The following is a 22,633-nucleotide window of genomic DNA, read 5'->3' as shown; positions in this document are numbered from 1 at the left end:
TTTTGTATATAACCAACTTTGTACGTAGTATGCATTTGCGTATTTAAGAAAATAGGAAGAGAGCATTCCTAAACCCAACTAGCCAAGCGTCATATATCAATTGTTCCACCAAGCATCGTTGTAGTACTCATTCTTTTTTGGTCATAAACTCATAAAGTGTACGTAGTTGAGACTTTACTGTCTGAAAACCTTCTAATCGATGGTCTTACTGTTGTCGTCGCTCAAACCTGAAGCTGTTGGCGATGAATGTTTTGCTTTATTTTACTAAGAGAGAGTAATTATCTTTTCATTGAAAGTTTTGAACTTTTGATGAGTGAAAAGTGGGATGCTGTAATTTAGCAGCTAGGTTAATGTCATTATTGTCATTTTGACTTTTGTAAGTGGATAGCATTTAACCTAGTTGTTGTAGTTGTCTAAATGAAAATTGTAATTTAACAGCTAGTTGAAGGGTATTACTGTTATTTTGACTTCTGTAAGAAGATAGCATTTAACCTAGTTGTTGTGGTTGCCAAATGAAATAGTTTCCATTTGAGCAAAACCCAGATCTGGAAAGGCGCCTAAAACCCAAGTCAAAAAACGTTCTCCTTCTCCTGTCTGATCGTCGACAGGAGTCCTCCTTCTCCTCTCTGATCGTCGTCGACGAGAGGATTTCGGCCATTCACTCTTTCACAAGTCACAGCACAACCAAAATATCTCACTCAACAAGCCCTTTAAACCCTAAACCCCGAACCATGCTCAAAATGATGAGGAGCATCATGCTCCGGCGAACAACCACGATGGCGCGCAACCTCGCCGCCATCGAAACCCTCAACCGCCGCCTCCCATTCCAACCCCGCCACCTGATTCCGGCAACAGCCGACGTCAGCGGTCACGGGTTTCCACTTGGCAACTTTCAGGCGAAATCGCCGACTTTGCTGAGCGCCTCCTCCCAGTACGACCTGGCGAGCGGCGACGAGGGGCTCGAGATTTCGAAGCTAGGGTTTGATAAGAAGATTGTGTCAGCTTTGGCCAAGAAGGTGATCACCAAGCTTTTCCCCATTCAGGTAATTTAGTCCTCATTTCCCCAATTTATTGCTCTGTTCATTTTGATGAGAATGATCAGGAAGTAAGAAAGTGTTTAAATCTGGAAACTTTTTTCGGGTCTCTTGATTTTAGTATTGGGGGTTTTTGTGTTGTGTAGAGAGCTGTGTTGGATCCTGCAATGCAAGGCCGTGATATGATTGGTCGAGCTACAACCGGAACTGGGAAAACTCTTGAGTACAATGCCAAACATGGGTTTGTTTCTTCAGTCACACTCCTTTATTATATTAGTTGTAGATTTCGTTATTGGAGTTAACTTGAACTTTTGTTATACAGGCGCGGGAGGAATCCTTTGGCTTTGGTGTTGGCTCCGACAAGGGAGCTTGCCAAGCAAGTCGACAAGGAGTTCTATGAGGCAGCACCGAGTTTGGATACGGTTTGTGTTTATGGTGTTATGCCGATTGGAAGGCAGATGGGCCAGCTTGACCATGGTGTTGATGTGGTGATTGGCACACCTGACCGTGTGATTGATCTTATCAAGAGGGGTGTTTTGAATCTATCGGAAATTCGGTTTGTTGTTCTTGATGAAGCTGATCAGATGCTTCAAGTGGGATTTCAGGAGGACGTGGAGATAATATTGGAGAGGCTACCTGAGAAACGCCAGACCTTGATGTTCTCTGCAACAATGCCTGCTTGGATTAAAAATCTTACAAGAAACTGCCTAACAAATCCGGCGGTTATTGATCTTGTAAGTCTTGCATTTTGGTTGTAGTATGTTCTGACTTAGCCCGTGATTAGCATCCGTTACTTAGGGTCAGAGCACTAGCAATGACATCACTTAACTGACAGCAACAAGCTGTTTAGTGATTTCATATGATGGAAATTGATTTTTTATTTTGGTCATTGCATCACTGGAGAATTGTATCATCAACTTGTCAATTTTATGTTTTGGTGAGATTTTACTTTGAAAAATCTAGTGCGAGTGTGTAACATGAGAAATCTGCTATGTTATGATCTGGCTTGGATGTGAATATGTAGGGTTTATAGGATGCACAGTTCCCATTTATTTTAGATTTTCAGTGTAAGAAAATTAACAAACTTCCATCTGCTTTAGGTTGGGGAGTCTGATCAGAAATTGGCAGATGGAATTTCCCTCTACTCAATTGCTGCAGGCTCGTCTGGAAAAGCATCAATTATTAGACGACTGATAACAGTAAGTGATACATAACTTTATCATTTTCTGCTATGTTTCAAGGATGACTGCTTTTATATTAATATTCTTTTTCCCTTGTAATCTTTGATTCCATTATTCTATTTGCATGTGTTTGAGGAAGTTCATTAATTCTTGGTCTTACGCTTCCCACATATGGCTTCCCTCACCCTGGATATGTATTTGTTAGGAACATGCAAATGGAGGAAAGTGCATTGTTTTCACTCAGACAAAAGGTGATGCTGATCGATTGGCATCTGCCGTGGGAAGACAGTACAACTGTGAGTCTTTGCATCGGGACATTTCACAACAGCAGAGAGAAAGGACACTTTCGGGTTTCCGAGATGGGCGTTTCAATATTTTGGTTGCCACTGATGTTGCTGCTCGTGGGATTGATGTGCCCAATGTTGATCTAGTGAGTTTTCTTTCTCTATTCTCCTCCCATTGAGTTAAATGTTAAATCTAGGAACCATCCGTGTCATTAGTTATTAATATAGTTTTACATATGAACATCTTTTCCTTCATTTTATTATGAATGATGTCATGAACTCATGATAGCTTTGAAATTCTATCTAGCCAGACCCGTATTGTTATGTAGGCAAATAAAGGACTCAGGTTTCTACCGACATAATTTGTATCGTTGTTGACATGTAAAATGATTTATAGGTGTTGCAGGATGAATAGTAATCTGTGCATATGCATATATATGCATGAAAAGCTCTTTATTTGGGTGACGCTTAATTTGGGTGTTGTGTACATGCAGGAACAATCTCGTAAACAGCTGAAATGGCTCACTCGTTCTGTTAAGGTGCGTAATAGTGATCTACATTTAAGAAGAAAAGACAATTGTTCTAATGAATTTTTCTGTAATATCTCTGATTACATGATTTGTTATTCCAGGGGATTAGACTGACGGGCACTAGTACTTTTGTGAGTCCATCTGCTGCAAGATTCTGCAGGTATGTATTTTGGTCTACAAAGAAAACAAAGAGGTGAATGACAAAAAAAACCAATGCGCCCTTAACAATGGTGAATCTTGAACCATTTCTCTTATAAATTTTTATACAAGGTGATGCTTAGTGAGTGGTTAGTAACAGTATATGTTTTATATGCTATTTACTGTGCAATGACAACAGAGTTTGCATGTAAAGTTCTTCACCTATCATTTAGTGGTACCACTAGTTTTCCACTTAGTTGCCTGAATGCCTAGGTGTATTGCATCATGTAGTGTGTGAGTCTTATTTTTTATTAGTGTGTGACCGTTGTAATCACTATTTACTGGGCAACTAGACTTTTGTGCAAATTTCACCGTATTATACAAAGAAGAAAAGGCAGACATAGCTAAGGAGCAATTGATATGACAGTAATGCAACCGATGTTACTCATGCTTATTGAGTCTAATGCATGTTTTTATTTGCCTTGGATTCCTTGGATTTTTTCTTCAATTCTTTTTCTTTTTTCCTGCTCAATAGGTTTTCTACAAGTTCTGAACCTGGTTCACCCAAGGAGGAGAGTATGACTCCCAGTGAGGAAGTGTCTTATGAGATTAAAAAGCTTTTTCGCCAGGAGGAGGAGGAGGAGGAGCAAGAAGCTCAGGAGGAGAGGATGAACAGAAAGAGGCTGCACTAGGATGCAACTGAAATGCAGAATAAAAGACAGAAGGCCTCTGAAGCGGAAGAGGAACAGGAAGAAGATATTGATGAGGAAGAAGATATGGAGATAGAGCGTGGAGAGGTAAAGTCTGTGGAGGAAAATTTGGATGCCTCGCCCTCTGGAAGCTCGGATTCAGAGTCAGACGCGCCTCCTCTGGAGATAGAGCTTGTACAAGTAGGGGTAGAGGACGCGCCTCCTCTGGAGGTAGAGCCTGTACAAGTAGGGGTAGAGGACATGGAGAATGAGTCTGACTCTGACAACTCAAATTCCTCATCGTCATCCTCTAGCAGCTTGGATTCAGAGTCAGACGTGCCTCCTCTGGAGGTAGAGCCTGTACAAGTAGGGGTAGAGGAGTTGGACTTGGAGAATGAGTCTGACTCTGACAACTCAAATTCCTCATCGTCATCCTCTAGCAGCTCCTCATCCTCTAGCAGCTCCTCATCCTCATCGGCCTCTAGCAGCTCGGATTCCTCAAGCAGCTCAGATGACTCAACCAAAAGCACTGCTAGGTCAAGGTTTAGGTTTGGGTTTGACTCGGGCTCAGATGATTCAGGCTCAGACGTCGATATTATGTGAGAACTATCAAGTTGAGGGGAGCAGTATTTCAAGCATGTCTTGTTTTTTGGTCTATTGTATTTCAAGCATATCAACTTTAGATTTTCAGCTTGAAATTTCAATGGCAGCACTTGCTAGTTTTCTACTACTAAAACTCAGAACCTGTATCACGGGTGTAGCTAGCTAAAGCTCATGGTTTATTACTGCTCCTACTGCTACTTAAAATCAGAACTTGTTGATCTCATCGTTTTCATTTTGATATGTCTTCTTTTATCTTGGTCAGCCGTTAGCCCTATATGCTAAGGCAAAATTTGATACATCTTGTGAGCTTTTAGATTCTAAAATGTTCAATGGCTCAAATTTATTGTTTAAATGATAGCGACACTACATTAAGTGATGTGGAAATTACATGACATTACATATTCTCAATATAAGATAAAATTCTATTAGAAAAAAAAAACACCACAAAATAAAATTTGGAGAATCTATCAACAAGAACTAAAAAGAGAGATAAAAAAAGAAAAGGAAGAAGAAGAACAGTATAAGAACGACTGCGGTTCTTTTTATCAATATGTTGAAGAAGATTACTATGAATATTTGTACCAATCTAATTGGATTATGTCGATCTTCAATATAACTTGATGTAAATAGATAACAACAAAATAATCGTTTTTTACGGTTCAAGGTTTAACCTTTCATATGAATATAGGGTTCATGTACTTTAAAACCCAGAAGAAAAGAAGAATTCAACTCCCTCCATCATCAAGCCTTTGTGTTTGGATGAGATGCTTTGAATTTCAAAGAAATTTAAAATTTCTAGGAATTCAGATTTCACCAATTTAAATTTCATTAATTGAGAAATCCGTTGTTTGGATTTCATGGTATAAATTTTTTAAAATGACAAGAATTACAAATTTTGGTGTTTGGATAATTTCTGTTTTAATGAAATTCAAAAGAAATTCCAACAACAATGTAAATTCAGCCAAGGTTCTTGCAAATAGTAAACAACATTTTGAGAAGGAAAAAAAATGTTTTTTTTTCTGTTAGTATGTGGCACTCATGGATTTGCAGCATGTCGCACTTAATAATCTTGGAACATCTTCAATGCAAATGCATCACGAAAATTTGTCCACTGCTCAGTAGGTTGAACGCATGTAATCCGATCATTTGAAGGACCCTTTGACGTTGCACGGTTTAATATCTCTTGATCAACATCTGCTAAAAACCTTGAATCTTGATCTTCAAGAACAGGATCACTAGCTTGCTCAATTTGGATATAATTATGCAAAACACAACAAGCATTAATAATCCTAACTTGTGTTTTGATGTCGAAAAAGGATGGAGTACGCATTATACTCCAACGCTTTTTTAACAACCCAAATGACCGTTCAATTACATTCCTTGCAACTGAATAGCGAAGATTATACAACTCTTTGGCATTTCGAGGTCTATTCTCTGTCCATTCGTTTAAATGATGATATCTAGTTCCTCGATATGGAGCTAAAAAACCAGGTCCATTAGTATATCCCACATCCACCAAAAAGTATTTATCTACACTAAGAAATGTAAGATATTAGAAGCTCACTAAACTTGGATTTTTATTTGAATTAAACTTGGTGTAGCAAATTACCTCTTGGAGCATGAAGCCGATTATTTCTACGTAGAGCATCTCGTAAAACACGAGCATCAGAAGCAGAACATTCCCATCCAGGCAATACATATATAAATTTTAAATCAGGGACACAAACTCCCAAGACGTTAGTAGAAATATCACCCTTTCTATTGCGGTATCTCAGTCTTTCTTCAGCTGACACAGTCACTGGAATGTGAGTTCCATCAAGTGCTTCCATACAATTCTATATACAAGATAAAAGAATAAAAAAATGAAAAACAAGTAAGAGCAAAATCAAAATATGAAATGACATACTTTCAAAAGTCAAAGAATTACCTCAAACCATTTCCACTTCTCTTTTTCTGAACTGCCGATGTCAGATGAGTGCAACTTGAATTATTCCTTACTTATTCTCATCATCGCATACAAAACGTTATGGAATTGCCGACTAACAGTTTCCTTAGAACGATAATACAGAAAACCAATTTTTCTGTACTTCACATTATTAGCAAGTATATCCAGAAATATAGCTACTGATTTCTTCAATAAATACATTTCTTGTACGTATTAACCCACCATTTCCTTGTAGAATCTCACATAACCTTCTAAATGTGCTCTTGCTGACCCGTAGTTGCTCAATGCAATCTACCTCTCTTCCATCATACAAACGGTTCAAGTAAGATCGTCTTTTTTGATCCCAATCACGTGAAGGCTCTTTAACAAAAAAAAGTCATATGATACCACTCTATTGTTAAAGCAATGACAGATATTGTGGCACCAATAACAAGTTTCATTCTTTTTTGACATTCCTCTTCTTCTATCAAACGCTTTCGTTTCAATCTTATCAACATGTCATCAACACCCATAATTGTCATATCTGTTTAAACATGAGTAAAATTTACACAGTAGAAAAGAAAGATGAATAGGCAGAATGTAGGTATATACATGTATATATTGCATTCAAGCAGCAAGAGCATTAAGCTCTTGGCAGCAGAAAATAGGAAAGAGATGTATAAACATCAGAAGATGATCGATATACTAATAACATCATAAACTTATATAAAAACATAAAAAACTTTATAGCTCACAGCCACATATATATGAAACATTAGAAACTTATATATGAACATCAGAAACTTTATAAACATTAGAAACTTTATGCTTGTGAAATCCACAAGGTTGGGCTATTCAAATAAAATTGGGCATATGACCACGTCTTGCTTACTCAATGGAATGTAAGCTCTGTCCTATATATGATCCTCTCTCTTTCTGAAATGATATTTGATCTCCCACTAGCAGCATAATTAGTATTACTGAGGATACTAATCTTGAATTAATACAATATCAGAGATGTAAAGCAAACCCAGTTGTCAAATTAATCAATGAAGCTCTTATATCATTATATATTCTATAATCTTTCTTCTTCAGCTTGCTGTATTAGTATGTCATCAAATAATTTGCAGATAAACTGTAACTTGCTGTATTACCACACAATCACTATCACCCTTTTATTTAAGGTACCAGATTGAATTACCAATATTATAAATGCAGCTACATGCTGTTGAAATCTTGTATCCAAAAAAAAAACAACTGTTGAAATCTAACCTTAATGAAAACTGCAGAACCGAGCTTCTCTGAGTAGACAACTAACCGTCAAGGAACTACCCTGTAAGAAACAATGGCAGATCTTAAAACGTGGCAAAATACTTTGGGAGACAAAAAAATAATGATAATCAAGCAAATCATTCGACTTACCAGTGATATTCACTGAGAGCAATTTTTAGGGTTCAACGTTGGAAGGCTCGCTTGTAGTTGCAGCTCTGTATATACTGATATGGGATGAAATTTTACCGCCATGTTTGAGGGTTTTGGCGCGATGGAAAAGCCGATCTCCCGCTTGCAAGGAATTGAGAAAAAACGCCTATTTTTGATGGAATTGAAGTCGGGAATCTCCACCTCCAATTCCCCTGATTTTTTCCCTTAAGAATTGCATATTTCATGGAAGAGTTATCCAAACAGGAGATTTTGAGGAAATGATCGGGAAATACCCAATTTCTTTTAAATTCCACGGTATTTGGGTCTATCCAAACACACGGAAATTTGATCAAAGTTTTTCTACGAGTCTCTACAAGCCTTCAAAGCTAATTCCACATATCTCATTTTTTGGTACAATGCTTGTCTTATTGATGCCACAAGGATCACCTATTTTTTTTTTCTCTTGTGATCGTTTACGATACAATATTGATAAGAATAGTGGTCGTTCTTATACTGTTCTTCGATTTTATATTTTTTTTCTTATTTTGATTCTCCAAATTTTAATTTTGTGGTGTTTTTATCCTAATAGAATTTAATCTTATATTGAAATTGTGTAATCCCATGTAATTTCCACATCACTTGACTTGTGTTGACATCATTTAAATAATAAATCTGAGTCATTGAACATTTTAAAATCTAATGGTTCATAAGATGTGTCAAATTTTATGTAAAATATGGTATCCCTTGATCCGGACCCTATATATAGACATGATTCATAATGAAAAGCTCTTCAGTTTGTTTTATTTGATACCTTACATCCGTGCAACAGATACTTATTTGTCTACTTTTTGTTCATTTGTTTTTCAGGCAATAGATCTAGCACTGAATGGCAAGCAGCATGAATTCATCGAGATAGGATTTCAAGAAGGTGGGCTTTGCTCGATGTATGGGATCAAGAAGGTTGGCTTTGTATACATTTTCTTCCATGCGTGTAGTACATATATGTAGACCTTTTTCTGGAAACTGATCAAACTCATTAAAATTTATATCATTTATTGCGAGGAGAATCATTTGAGGAATGCGACGCTTAATTTGGGTGTTGTGTACATGCAGGAACAGTACTGTAAACGGCTGAAATCGCTCACTCGTTCTGTTAAGGTGCGTAATAGTGATCCACGTTTAAGAAGAAAAGACGATTGTTCCAATGAATTTTTCTCTAACACTTCTTATTACATGATTTGTAATTCCAGGGGATTAGAGAATTGACGGGCTGTGATGATATCTACTGTTCAGCTTCAGTAAGTATTGTTACTGTTATGTTGTGATTTTGATGGGTCATATTTTTAAATTCTGGCGGGGTCTTATATCGAATGGTCTACAGGAAATTTCTGCTGTACCGACCGGCATAGCATGCCGGCCGGTTTTCCACCGCACGATCTCCCTCCTACCCCACCCCCCACCCCCACACCCCCCCTGTTAAACGGCACAGATCCGGACGGTATGCTATACCGTCCGGTACAGCAGCTTTTCCCCTGGTCTACATACCTCCACAACAACAAAAATTGGTGACTTTACAGAAAAACCCTCTATATTTTTGTCGTATTCATCATCATAATCATATATCTCTCTCTCTTCTCTCTCTCCTTCTTCTTCTTCTTCTTCTGTGATAAGATGTGAACCATATCGAAAGCCTGAGACCTATTACATGGTAAAGCACCAGGAAATGAAGGTAAAGATTAGTTTCTACTACTCAACAACATGGAGCTTGAGAATAGTGGAAATTCTGGGAACCACAGACAACAAAGGTAGTAGAATTGGATGGATACTATAGAGAACCCAAGCAAAGACTAAACGTAGCTTAATCTCATCTTATTGTTCGAGCTTCCCAAGTCAGCATAAGAGATACAGATCAAACAAGAGAGCAGACCCAGCTGGAAGAAGAAAATCCACAAATCCCCAATTCAAACCCTTTTGAAATTGATTCTATCCACCCCACATTTCAAATAAACCAGAGCCCGTAACATAATTATACTTCTTAAAGATTTGGAAATTAAAAAAGTGGATCCAAAAAGTGATAGAGATCTGTTGATTAACTTATGCAGGCAATCTGGAAGAAGAAGAAGAAGAAGAGTAGAAGACTGAGACGAATAGCAAGGGAAAAGTGGAAAACTATCTCCCGGAAAAAATCCAAGGGAAAACTATCATTATAGGCCATTAGATTAAGCCCGGACACATGCCAATATCTTATGAAAAGCTTGGGTAGGTTAGGAGAGAAAAATGCTCAGAGAGGATCCGGATCCAAAACGGAAACAGGGCCCAAAATTTTTTTTGGCCTTCGCCCAATACAAATAACACAAATGATGATTAGCCTACCCCTTTTTCCATTCCTGGTTCCAACATATATAAATCCTAGTACTACATACGCAGTTGCGAGCACTACGTTCCATATAGAGTTAATTAAAACAAACTTGGTATACAAGCCCCCTCTTTGTTAATGTTCCATCACCTTGAGCCTGCAGCGATGTGAAGGACCATGTCTTCATCTGAATGGAATGATGGAAAAAGTTGGAAATTAAAAGTTGGAAATGATGGAGATGATGAACAAAAACTGATGGCGTACTCCTCAATTGCTCAGTAGATCTCTTGCTTTGTTTGCTCCTAAACTATGATCAGGTATAGAGCCATTACACAATTTTGACAAGTGTCAAATGCTTGCAAAGTTTGCTTAATAGATCGAATAGCTAGCTAGCTAGCTCATAGAATTTGCCAAGTAATTGCGTGATGGCAAGGTTTTGGATAATTTGGATCATCCTACCTTTAACTTCTTTTTTAAATGATCATCAGTTTGATGAATTTCCATATGTTTGTTTAAAATTTGATTAAATGTTAATGCAACTAGTTAAGAAACTAGAAACTATATCATACGTAAATTTGTTCATTTTGATACATAACTATATATACTCACGTAAAATTTTATACGATTGATATACATTGTAATAAATAGAGAGTACCTTCGAATGGATGCGGTTCTCATCAAATTCCTCACTCTTTTTTGTCCTTTGGAAAGATAATTCAATCAGCTAGTTGGTTAAACTCTCTTGTCTCTCATATGAGGTTGTTTGTTCAAGCCAATAAGTAAATCTCTTTAACCACTCTGTGTGGCCTAGTTGTTCTTACCTATTTGGGTATGCTCTCTAACTTAGGATTGAACATCAAAGCTGTCAAAGTGATCGACAATTGTACTATAATATATAGTTAGAGAATTTCACATGCGCCAAGAGATTATCTATTAGGTACAAAAAGTCTTTAAGGTACTCTAACATTGTCAACCGAAAAAACAAAGAGAAATGTTTAATTGGTGCCTCATGGGATTCTTCAAGCGTTATGATTTATGAGTCATCTTGAAGGAGAGAGCATCACGTCATTCAAATGAAGTGGTTGATTACTATGGCAAAATATATGGTTGGCCATTGGCATCGAGGTAGACACGACTTAACCGAATATTAACTCTCTTTTCTCTTTTGCCAAAACATATAAACTCTTTCATATCATCACGTTATCTGTCACCAAATAAAGGAAGATCAATGTACCAACGTAAGTTACTAGCTTCTATCATAGTCATATCTCAAATCTTGCGAATAACATGAAAATTGTTCAAACTGGACACATTTCCAACCACTAAATTATGTGTTTCTAGATTTATTGATAACACTCTTTTGCTATATATACGTGGGTTCGGCTGTTATACATATTTGTATGACATACATCAAGTCTTAAATCATCTGATTGTTTAACAATTCAAAATTCAAGACAATCGAACGACTCACGGCTTGATGTATGTTATACACATATGTATAGTAAAAAAATCATATATATATATATACACACACACATGTATCAAACAGTAGTGGTTTCTCACCAACAGTTCGACACTAATATCCATCAATCAACTATTGTGTGATGTGAGCTTGTGAAAATTATAGACGTATTCTATAACCACACGAGTGACACGACTTAAACTTACATGAAAATAACTAGAGAAAGAAAAAAAATTATCCGAGGAGCCGCATAGTATATTCTACTCCGATTTCTATGAGTTCTGAAAACGAAATTACTGAATTATGTAATTTAGCTCTCGTTAAAAACAAAACAGAAAAAAAGCAGAGACCTATTGTGCAGTAACTTTACAAACTTTACACCAAAAAGAAAGATATGGTGTAATAATTGACTGCCAATTCCGTGTGCCAAAAAACATTTCCGTACGTTAACAGCAAATCGGAAACAATAAATTTGGTAGCTTTATGAAATGGACAATTGGCATAACTACAATGCTGGCGGTGTAAAAAGGAAAGAACCTTCCCCTTCCGGCTTCTACTGCAACATCAAAAACAAACACAAACACACACCTCTGTGTTCATCCAAATCCCACCACTTCCTGCAATTCTCACCAAACCAAAATTCCCACCACTCTCTTAAACATTAATCCAAATCCAGAAAAACCTTGAATCTCAAGCTAAATAGTCTCTTGTTGTGACTTGTGAGACTAAACCAACTCCCCCACCTACAAAGCCATCATTTTTATTCAAGAAAGCAACCAACTTTATACCCCAAAAACGCCAAGAAATCCAAATCCCATTTCTATCTGAATCCCACATTTTGATCCCTGATATTGTTTCATGGCCCAAATGGGTTTTCCGGGTCTGAATCAAGATCACTGATTTCAGAGCAGAACGTGAAGAAAAATTTAAACAGATTGCAATGGAGAGACGGCAGCAACCTCCTCCGACGGAGATAGAGATAAAGGTGGTCACTCCACGGCGGGGTGACAACATGGTCCACCCGGCGGGCCAGTCTCCGGTACCGGCGCCGGCTCCGGCGAGGACCTTCAGCGAAGTCTACAGGCCGTTCAAGAGGTGGAAATCGTGGCTGGTGCCGTGTTTTGTGGTGGCCAACATTGTGGTTTTTGTGGTGACCATGTTTCTGAATAATTGCCCCAAGAACTCTGATAAGTGCATTGCAAGGTTTCTGGGTCGCTTTTCGTTTCAGCCCTTCAAAGAAAACCCACTTCTGGGTCCATCTTCATCCACGTAAAGTTTCCCACTTTTTTCTTTTTTCTTTTTTAAGTTTTTTGTTATGTTGGTATTGGTAGTTTGAAATGAAATGTATGTTGTGGGATTTAATTGGGTTTGTGTTTTGCTTCTGGATGAGTGATGAGGATTGTTAATTGGGTTGTTTTAGTTGTTGATGATACTAGTGCATATGAGATTTTGTGGAATTATGATGTGGAGGCTTGGATTGGTTGTTTATAGTGATAGTCATCAACTGTGTGAAACTGTTGGAGATTATGTTAATAGGACTCATGGTTTGCCTGGCTTTGCTTGCTGGGTCAGTCAAAATGTTCCTTCAACTTATATGTTTGAGCCAATTGTCAGTATTACTCTATATTTTGACAAAGTGTTTTCAATAATTTTTCCTGTTTGGTTGACATTTACTTGCCATGTGAGGCCATAAACAGAATGAATAGGATGATTGTATGAAACTGTTGAATCTCAATGTCTCTAGTAAAAACTAACAAGGGGCATGCCTTCGTCAAATATTTTGTGTGTGAAACATCAAAAGCTGTTTGAGGAAGACTTGTCTTCTGTTTGACAATAAGAGCTATAGATATGCCACATAAAGATCAGCATGTCCTGCTTGATTCTTAATCTCTTTAGTAAGAAGTTAAAGCTGCTTGCACTATTTGAAAGTTTATGACTTGTTGACGAGAGGCTGTTTAATGTTATCATTGTAATATGCCTCAACTGCTAAAGTTTGTTGTAATCAGAAGAAAAGGGTATGTATCTGACTTCTACTTATGTGCTTTCATTCTTCAGATTAGACAAGATGGGTGCTCTAGAAGTGCAGAAAATGATCCATGGCCACCATCAGGCATGGCGGTTGCTCTCCTGTATGTGGCTACATGCTGGAGTTTTCCATATACTGGCCAATATGCTGAGTCTTGTATTTATTGGCATTCGGCTTGAGCAAGAATTTGGGTTTGGTATGCATCTGATTTTTTATCGTGACATGTGGTGTAATGCATTTGTAGTTGAATTTATAAGTTGGTAGCGAAACACAAAGCAGAAGACAGAATTATAAAGCAATAATACAAACAACTTTTGATACTTGGCTTGAGAATGATCTGCAGCTCTAGATTTGTAGGGCATGAAGTTCTTAAAATGAAATCATTAGAGCAGTGGTCATATAGCGCGGGTTGCATAATATCCTGCAAAACTATGTTGATAGGTTTCCATATAAAACAAAGCTGCAGTGCGTGAGAAAGAAGAGAAGTGATACACCTAATATGTGGTTCATGAGAAACCTTTTCATGTTTGTGGCTTTTCAGGCTTTTCAAAATTTAGTTTAGACACAGAATAAAGTGCTGAAACAAACACTGGCGTGTCATTTATCTTTTTTTCTGGTATTGGTCACGGAACATGGAAAGTGTCAGCTTACCTGTAAATAGATTGCCTCTATAACTTGAAATGTTCCGTTATGCAATTTGTATGAAGCAGTCATATTAAGTAATGGAAAATGATGGATTAGTATGTAAAATTATGCAGAACTGTTTATGACATCGCTTGGTTTGAAAATTTAATGGTTTCTGATTTATTCTTCTGCAGTCCGAATTGGGTTGGTTTATGTCATCTCTGGTTTTGGCGGGAGTTTACTCTCAGCTCTTTTTATTGACGGTGGTATTTCTGTTGGTGCTTCTGGTGCACTTTTTGGTTTACTTGGAAGCATGCTTTCAGAGCTTATATCAAACTGGACAATATATGCAAACAAGGTAAATGAAGTTTCTACAAGCTAAATATTGCACCTCTTTGGTATGGACTACCCTCATTCTTACAGTTTCAGATTTTTATGTGCAGTTAGCGGCATTGCTTACTCTCATTTTCATCATCATAATTAATTTAGCAGTGGGTATTCTTCCACATGTGGACAACTTTGCTCATATTGGAGGATTTGTTTCTGGATTTCTCCTTGGATTTGTGTTTCTGATCCGGCCCCAGTTTAAATGGGTTAACCAAAGGAATGCTCCCCCTGGACATATTACAACTCCAGTTAGATCTAAATATAAGACCTATCAGTATGTATTGTGGGTTATCTCCCTGATACTACTGATTGTTGGGTAAGCATCTGAATCCCTGTTATTGATTGTTTCGCTTCCTGTACCGTAACTACTTTAATGACAATTTTACAGCATATGTAATGAGTGTGTCTTATGATCAAATCGGAGAACTTGACAACCTTCATAACTATGTTTCTTTATGTCTAATACTAGTTGGTCACCTTGATGATACTAGGTCATGTTCTTTATTTTCTTTCTTTATTGGAAATGGAAATTCATTCTCATCTTAGGTGCCTAAAACCAGTAGATATAAGAATTTTCTGACAGTAGTCTTCTGATTTTTGACAGTTTTACTCTTGGCCTAATTTATCTCCTAAGAGGAGTCAATCTGAATGAGTACTGTTCCTGGTGTCATTATTTAAGCTGTGTCCCAACCTCCAAATGGAAGTGCAAGCCACACCAAATTGAGTGTCTGGTAATTGTTGCTGCACTAATTTTCTTCCGACTCATTACTTTTACCATATTATTTGACAAATAAAAGTAGTCGCTTATTAAAGTGATGTGCCAATACAATGAAAAACTGAAGATTATCAAACCAGATGAAGCCTGTTTTAGTTTTATTAAACTTTTTGAATTTAAGAAATGGATTGAAAAGGTTCTCACTGCTTGTGTCCATTCTACTAAAGTTATGAGATATTAATTGTCCATCTAGCCCATCGGAGCTCCTCAACTCACCCGTTGCTATGCTCCATCATCCACATTGTTTTTAAGCTTCTAGCCTTAAGTTTGTTTCCCGAATTAAGTTTCTGTTTATGTCATCTATGTTGCTGCAAACTAATATTGTACTGATACATGGTTCTGTATATGCATCTATTCACCAATCTTGCAGACGAACCAGCTCGGAAATCAACTGAATGTGACTTGCTCAAGCAATGGGAAAACCAGCACGTATTCGTTGGAAGATAGCAGCCCTTCCCGGATTCAGCAGCTATGTACGGAGCTGTGCAGTTGACATACATATACATACAGATGCAAGAGATGATAGAGTTAATGCTAATTGATGTGATTCCATCTTTTATACCTGTAGAGAATAATCATGTGTGTTCCCCTAGCAATGGTTTTCTTTTTTAATATATTCTTTTCATTCTTTTACTCCCTCCCTCCTCTTTTACGTCTCATATTCTCAGTTATGGTCCTCTTGCTGAAACATGCTGCCCAATTAGCAATGGAAACAATTTGAACGCTGTGTACTGCCATAGCCTTGTGGATAAAGCTTCTTAGTGGCCCAATGTTTAGTTACATAATGGTAGGGCCAATTCTAAAGCACATTAATTTTGGTTCAAATTTTTTTTTTTCTCGCGCTTTACGCCGGGATTGAGCTGATTGCACCACCGGAGCCGGCCAAACTTGCCGGAGCGGCCCGGAATTCCTCTGGCGATGACTCTCCAGTTTCTGGCGCCAAACTGGGTGACCAGCCGAGTGAGCAGCTCGTCCTCTTTCGGCGACCACTATCCCCTGACTTTCCCAGCGGCGATCTCACCGCCCTCATCGGCGTGTGGCGGTGACGCGCCCGGCCCGGCAAATTTTCAAGTAAGCACGAGTTTCATCCTAGGCGAAGAATCAAGTTCTCATATCCAATTCAAGATTTCTAGCCTTTCCACTGCTACTATGTAACTTACTATTCATATCTGTAATTCTCGTCGAGTCTATTAATGGCTACCTCACTCGCAGCACTTCCCTGAAGTTCATCATTAGTTTCATTTACTTAGTTAACTACATCAACCAACTAAATTATTAGTTGATTGAAACCCGGAAACTTTGGTAAAGTTGGGGAAGAATCAATTTTGCTCATTATTACTTTCAGAATTTCCAAATGAATAAGAGCTGACAGTTTATCTTCTTTGTCCATGGATCTGTCTTCTGGAAAATTTCATGCGCGCGTTAGGTGATCGACTCCCCTTTAACTCTACAATCTTAATCAAATCATCAACAAGCACAATTGAAGACCATTAATCAATTAGGAGGCTGGCCAGAATCCTTTAGTTAATATCTCGACTTCTTTTGGGTACGGTGTAGCATATATAATAACAAGAGGCAGTTAAGTTGGTTGGTGTGGTAGTTGGTCAAGCTAGCTTTGAGCAAGAACCCGACTACTTTGTCAATCTGAAAAGAATAAGAAAGAAAAATTCCGGGGCCATATGAATTGAGGGTTTTGGACAGAGACATAGTGATGGTGCAGCACCTGCAAATGTTGATGTTTTAGTAGAAGAAACCAAAGATGATAAAAAGGTCGTTGCTTGGTCTTTTAGATATGATATGATTCGATCTCCGTTTGCTTGGTTGAGAAACTTGTGGCTTTATTCTTGGAGATAGATTGCGTAAAGGTCCAACAATTAGGGTAGGCATGCATTAGAATTGGAGTAGGTTATTGTACGTTTGGGAATTATTTTGGTCCCTGCTTCCAACCATATCAATGATATTGATGATCCCATGCATGCGAACTTGAGCATCAGAATTAAAATGATCATAGATGTTTGTTTGGTTTAGATTGCTTCCCAATCGAATTCTCTTGAAAGGGGGACATATATAGGACCATATATGCTTCCCAAGATTAAAGGAAAGCTAGACTCCTAAGTGTGTACAAGATAGTATAGTATTTGACGAAAATTCTTCTACGCACCAAGGTGTAAATGAACCGAACAACTAATATGTAATATTTTAATCCGGTCATCAACGTCGATCGCATTATCATGCATGTATTCTAATACCGTTAACAAAATTGAAACCCAAAAAAATAGTCTTAAGTGTTTCCAACACAGGAGGTGAGGACTTGAGATCGAATAAGAGGTACTCTTATTATGAGCGCTTAATTTGATCGGATCAAAAATGAAAATGAGATGAAAGAATTTAAGGTCTCTAGTCTTCATTCGATATTCGTATACGGCGATTAGATGACTTATACATTAATGGTGCAAGTGCACCTTGGTGCGTAAAATCGACTCCGAGTATTCGAGAAATTATTAGTATTGTAGCACTAACTTTGTCTAAAATTTAACTAAAATTCATTCGGTCTGGTCTTACAAATTGTCAAACTATTTATCTAATGATCCGAACCATTCATGTTTTATATAATTGATAAATTGAGAGATTGCAATGTCTCCTCAAATACCTAATTTCATTCAATTCATTTTAAAAGTATCCCTTATCATTCAATTATAATTTTGTAACTACCACCACACACCCTCCCTCAAATTCTAATTTGGGCGCCATCAGAAGGGATCTAGATCCATCCTTTTGTAGGGCAAAAGGACGACTTGTAAGGGCTCCTTCAATCATTTTGTACCAATGCCGGATGCCTATTCTTATGAATTCATCATGAATCTATGAAGCTATATTTTTCTTCCTTAAGTGAACTGCACCAAACCATGCAGCCTATTGCTAGAATGCAATTATGCATGTGGCTTTGCTTCAAAATGGATCTTCTAGCCAAAACTACCATGGGGTTGTTCCACATTGAGATCGACCTCAAATCTTTAATGGGGTAGCACCATATATATGAATCAATCCATTCACCATATATATGAATCTATATTGTTTTAGCTGTTTTTGATGTAATGGTCATTTTCCCTTTTATTTATGTATGATATGATGTTTGATCATTGTACATTATAAACGTAAGAAGTACCTAAAAAGAAAAACCAGCTACCAAAAGAATTACGAGAGAAGCTCACAATCATTTGGTGTAGTGGAGGTCGTAAAATTAAATTCATGAAAAAAACAGTTATCTGCTATAGTAAAGAAAAATAAAACTGTTTTAAAAAGATCAAAGAAAAACTAGAATCATCATTCATGAATCCTACTTATAATTTTAGTAAAGATTAGGTCCAATCCTCTTCACATATCATTTTTATTTTCATACATGGTCTCCACGTTCATTTTTTATGCCATCATGACTTGACAATATGTATTGTTTCCGCGTCAATGTATCTTTCTCACAATATGAGCTCGACAAATACATAATATATGAAGGAAAATTCTTTAATGTGTTAATACATGTGAATTGAGTTATCAAATTAGTAATATTAGTCCTCGGAGTTGTAATATGAGTCCGTAAAGTTGTAAAAAAATTAATTACAACATTAGTCATCATGTGTCCTTAAAGTGGTAAAATGTGTGCTTAAAGTGGTAATTGGGTCCTCAAAGTGATTAAAAAAAATTGTTACAACTTTGATGACTCATATTACAACTTTGATAACTCAATTACCACTTTAAAGACAAATGAGGACTAGTGTTAATGTTGTAACTTTGATGACTCAATTACCATTTTAAAGACAAATGATGACTAATGTTAATGTTGTAACTACTTTTTTTTACAACTTTAACGACTCACATTACAACTTTGAGGACTAATATTAATACTTTGAGGATTTATTTTACAACTTGAAGACAAAATTAATGCATCACATGTATTAACAAACCCTAATCTTACCTAGATATGAATACATGACACATGTATGAAGTATGAATTATGTGCCACAGATCGTTTAAACTTTTTAAGATTTTTATTTATTTATAGGCTTCCTTATTTATAAAGTTGTAAGAAAAATACAGTAAAATTTGCAGATTCGTACCATCTGATTGGAGGTGATCATTACCATCTGAACTTTATAGAGAAAACAGTAATATATTTAGGGTTACCGTCATCTTTTAACTGAAGAATATATAGCTTAATTTCCACGTTGTCTATCAGAGATGAATATATTTTCACATTAATCTGAATCAACTCCTGCTTCACTGACAAACTTGTCCTCCTAGACGACGATCCCCCCAGTCAAACTGGCTTGAAGTCCCTCAGTTATATTATTCCAAAGTGCATGAAATGCAAGACTACTTTGTTCCAGAAACTCAGTCTTTCTAGTAAGCTTTTGTAACCCTGCACCCCAACACCTGCATTATTTGGTCTTCTTCTTCTTCTGCATTACTACTGCATCAATGACAAACCCTAATAATATACATCTCCTCCTCAGCTACACGATAAAGAGAGTATCCGAATCGCCAGAGCCTTCCAAGATCTCGAGTATATAGGACACTGCGTTGGATTTATGCATGAAAGAATCAAAATTATTATTATCTATTTTTTTGTTTATTTTCTCAGGTCACATCCATGGGTCATGTAGCCTGCAAAATTTGACAAACCAGATGATGTATTAAGGATTTGGTCTAGATTATAGATCACATGGAGGAAGGATCATAGAAAAGGATGGGAAAGAATATCTATATAACTTTAAAGCGAGACTTCGTTCCTGCTGGATAGGATCTGTATGTATATATATCTCTATATGTATAAATAACTTAATATATACTTGTTTCTGTGTTGTTATTCTCACATGGAGCTATGGGGGAGTATATGGCTTATATGTTTGTTCTATTCTCTCCCACATGGAATGCTTAGCCCTGCACATTTAAGAGTGTAATCCATTTGTATGTGACATAGCATGTGCTGGGATTGCTATATGAAGCTCCTTTCAAACTAGATGAAATTTATCCACTGAGGAATTTGATCATATCGATCGCATATTCAATTTGCAACCCTAGAGCTTTACATGGGTTATGACTCAGGTCAATCCTCTACAGTTTGGCTCTTCTGTGACTTCTTTCTTTCAGGGATTAGAGCTTTGAGGAATCCTTTGAGTAAGAAAGAAAGAATGTAGACCAAACAACTACGTACAATATTAATTTGTCTCAACAAATCGCAGTTTGGTTGTCAAGGACTGCTGATTATTTATGGCAAATCCAACAATCAAGGCTAGATTGTAGTTAGAATTGTCCATATGATCAACCTGCACAATTCCTCCCCTAACCAATAATGTCTGAACAACCATCTAACTTGGATTGTGGGGGAAAAAGAGCCACCAAGTTTCTAGATAAGTCATCTGCCAAAATATACATGGGAAAGTTAATTAATGAGAAGAATCCTTGCTAGTGAAGTTTGCACCGACCATTTCATTTTGCTCATGAGTGAATCTTGTCCTTGAGAACAGATCGATCAGACTTAAAAACAAAAGGATGTCTAATCGGTAGATTATCAAATTTTACTGCTCATGTTAATTAAAGGTGCTCAAAGCAAGATGAGATGACTAGGAATATATCTAGGATAACCTAAATTATATGGATTTATATATCTTTTTTCTAGATACAAAGATATGCAACACTTTAACACTATATATATATATAGATACTCAAGCGGTATATGATTATGTTAATTATATTATCAAAGCACGTCATATCGGTGAGAGAAGACAGATAACGATAAATCCTGCACAACACATATTGACGGCAAATGAGGTGAATGAACTTTCAAAATTTAACCAATAAGCAATGGAAACACAAGGTAAATCTAGAGTGTGTTAATGCCTGTGATGCATCAATTTTGTCCTCAAGCTGTAAAATGAGTCCTCAAAGTTGTAATATGAGTTGTTAAAGTTGTAAAAAAAATTAGTTACAACATTAGTCCTCATTTGTCCTTAAAGTGGTAATTGAGTCCTTAAAGTGGTAATTGAGTCCTTAAAGTTGTAACAATTTTTTTTAATCATTTTGAGGACTCAATTACCACTTTAAGCATATATTTTACCACTTTAAAGACACATGATCATTACTAATGTTGTAACTAGAAAATTCTACAATTTGAACTCATATTACAACTTCGAGGGCTAATATTACTAATTTAAGGACTCAATTTACAAAGTTGATGCATCACATTATTCACATGCATTAACACATTGTAGAATTTTTCATGGAAACAAACTTATTAAACAATTAAGTAACTAAAAAGGAAATCTAACGAATCCCCACATAAGAAACAAGAGGAAACTATATTTTTACAAATCAAGAACTTCATATGCTCGAGCCTATTATAGCCAAACGAATCGTTCCAATAGCACAGGTCAAACATTATATTAGTTAGTTATGGAGCCAATTTATATATAACAAAACATTCTTCGTATTAGAAGATCATCAAAGTCATGCATCAAACTAATTAGAAGCGACCTCCATATTATCTTTATGATGCTATTTTTGTTTTGAAATCAAAATGCATAGCTGATTGTAGTGAAAGGACGAAGCTATGAAGACGTCAACCCGTTTTTAATTGAGGAACAATTTGATGAAAAATCCAAGCTTAACGGTCATTTGATAATTTGATTATAGGTACAAGTTCATGTTACGATTACATTAACATCACTAATATTTGATTTATATTATCGACAACTCTATACAACTTGAGCTAAGAACTATAATAATTGCATTATAGATTTGTTGAGTACGTATGTACTAAATTGAGCTTCTTTTAATTATAACCATCATGCATGAACGAACCATTTCAATTGAACGATCCTAAATCCATGGCCGGTTTTGAGTATCCTAATGGGGCAACCACCTTATCCTTCCATTTTGATTCTAGAACAAGATCTCAACTACGTACCAATGTTTTATATGAAATCCCAAATGAACGTTTTTAATTGTGAGGGCATTAATCAATGAACTATTTCATCATAGTTCTACATCACAAAAGCATTGTCTAGCTTGATAAGGACAAAAGCAGTAATGAGAAGAAAATTTTCCTTTTAAAAACTTCATAAATGAACTTGGAAAGAAAAGAAAAAAAAAAGAATCTCTTGCATGGAAGTAAAGATCTCCAAAAACAATAAAACACACACTC

General features: G+C 36.6%; 4 protein-coding genes across 4 annotated transcripts; 3 read left to right on the top strand and 1 right to left on the bottom strand.

Annotated features, from left to right (window-relative positions):
• The first annotated feature begins 680 nt into the window (after positions 1-680).
• Positions 681-4,203, top strand: LOC101313316 (DEAD-box ATP-dependent RNA helicase 53-like). Its single transcript, XM_004300371.1, has 8 exons — positions 681-1,043; positions 1,181-1,275; positions 1,357-1,768; positions 2,135-2,233; positions 2,421-2,645; positions 2,994-3,038; positions 3,131-3,189; positions 3,703-4,203. The coding sequence occupies exons 1-8, from the start codon at positions 732-734 to the stop codon at positions 3,857-3,859; spliced, it is 1,404 nt and encodes a 467-aa protein (XP_004300419.1). The 5' UTR covers positions 681-731; the 3' UTR covers positions 3,860-4,203.
• A 1,067-nt stretch (positions 4,204-5,270) lies between these two features.
• LOC101292023 (putative nuclease HARBI1-like) lies at positions 5,271-8,209 on the bottom strand. The gene is made up of 5 exons (XM_004300383.1): positions 7,806-8,209; positions 7,656-7,716; positions 6,387-6,927; positions 6,069-6,294; positions 5,271-5,989 (listed from the first exon to the last, which is right to left on the bottom strand). The coding sequence occupies exons 4-5, from the start codon at positions 6,286-6,288 to the stop codon at positions 5,520-5,522; spliced, it is 690 nt and encodes a 229-aa protein (XP_004300431.1). The 5' UTR covers positions 6,289-6,294; positions 6,387-6,927; positions 7,656-7,716; positions 7,806-8,209; the 3' UTR covers positions 5,271-5,519.
• On the top strand, positions 6,969-9,512 carry LOC101297158. The gene is made up of 5 exons (XM_004301737.1): positions 6,969-6,983; positions 8,673-8,765; positions 8,868-8,963; positions 9,056-9,103; positions 9,187-9,512. The coding sequence occupies exons 1-5, from the start codon at positions 6,969-6,971 to the stop codon at positions 9,283-9,285; spliced, it is 351 nt and encodes a 116-aa protein (XP_004301785.1). The 3' UTR covers positions 9,286-9,512.
• Positions 9,513-12,266: 2,754 nt separating this feature from the next.
• LOC101314186 (inactive rhomboid protein 1-like) lies at positions 12,267-16,144 on the top strand. The gene is made up of 6 exons (XM_004300374.1): positions 12,267-12,892; positions 13,679-13,845; positions 14,468-14,631; positions 14,717-14,976; positions 15,265-15,391; positions 15,806-16,144. The coding sequence occupies exons 1-6, from the start codon at positions 12,564-12,566 to the stop codon at positions 15,926-15,928; spliced, it is 1,170 nt and encodes a 389-aa protein (XP_004300422.1). The 5' UTR covers positions 12,267-12,563; the 3' UTR covers positions 15,929-16,144.
• The last annotated feature ends 6,489 nt before the right edge of the window (positions 16,145-22,633 follow it).

Source organism: Fragaria vesca, linkage group LG5 (assembly GCF_000184155.1).
Source record: "Fragaria vesca subsp. vesca linkage group LG5, FraVesHawaii_1.0, whole genome shotgun sequence".
NCBI classification, from domain to species: Eukaryota; Viridiplantae; Streptophyta; class Magnoliopsida; order Rosales; family Rosaceae; genus Fragaria; species Fragaria vesca.
Note: the sequence above shows the minus strand (reverse complement) of the source record. Positions and strands in the feature narration are given on the sequence as shown.

What these genes read in the sequence shown, in the direction of transcription:
- LOC101313316 (XM_004300371.1), top strand. Translation starts at nt 732, where the DNA reads ATGCTCAAAATGATGAGGAGCATCATGCTCCGGCGAACAACCACGATG. An exon ending in ATCCGGCGGTTATTGATCTT is followed by an intron (nt 1,769 to 2,134) that starts GTAAGTCTTGCA and finishes CATCTGCTTTAG; the next exon opens with GTTGGGGAGTCTGATCAGAA. An exon ending in ATGTGCCCAATGTTGATCTA is followed by an intron (nt 2,646 to 2,993) that starts GTGAGTTTTCTT and finishes GTGTACATGCAG; the next exon opens with GAACAATCTCGTAAACAGCT.
- LOC101292023 (XM_004300383.1), bottom strand. Translation starts at nt 6,288, where the DNA reads ATGGAAGCACTTGATGGAACTCACATTCCAGTGACTGTGTCAGCTGAA. An exon ending in TCGGCTTCATGCTCCAAGAG is followed by an intron (nt 5,990 to 6,068) that starts GTAATTTGCTAC and finishes TTCTTAGTGTAG; the next exon opens with ATAAATACTTTTTGGTGGAT.
- LOC101297158 (XM_004301737.1), top strand. An exon ending in CGATGTATGGGATCAAGAAG is followed by an intron (nt 8,766 to 8,867) that starts GTTGGCTTTGTA and finishes ATTTATTGCGAG; the next exon opens with GAGAATCATTTGAGGAATGC. An exon ending in CGCTCACTCGTTCTGTTAAG is followed by an intron (nt 8,964 to 9,055) that starts GTGCGTAATAGT and finishes TTGTAATTCCAG; the next exon opens with GGGATTAGAGAATTGACGGG.
- LOC101314186 (XM_004300374.1), top strand. Translation starts at nt 12,564, where the DNA reads ATGGAGAGACGGCAGCAACCTCCTCCGACGGAGATAGAGATAAAGGTG. An exon ending in TGAGCAAGAATTTGGGTTTG is followed by an intron (nt 13,846 to 14,467) that starts GTATGCATCTGA and finishes ATTCTTCTGCAG; the next exon opens with TCCGAATTGGGTTGGTTTAT. An exon ending in CACACCAAATTGAGTGTCTG is followed by an intron (nt 15,392 to 15,805) that starts GTAATTGTTGCT and finishes CCAATCTTGCAG; the next exon opens with ACGAACCAGCTCGGAAATCA.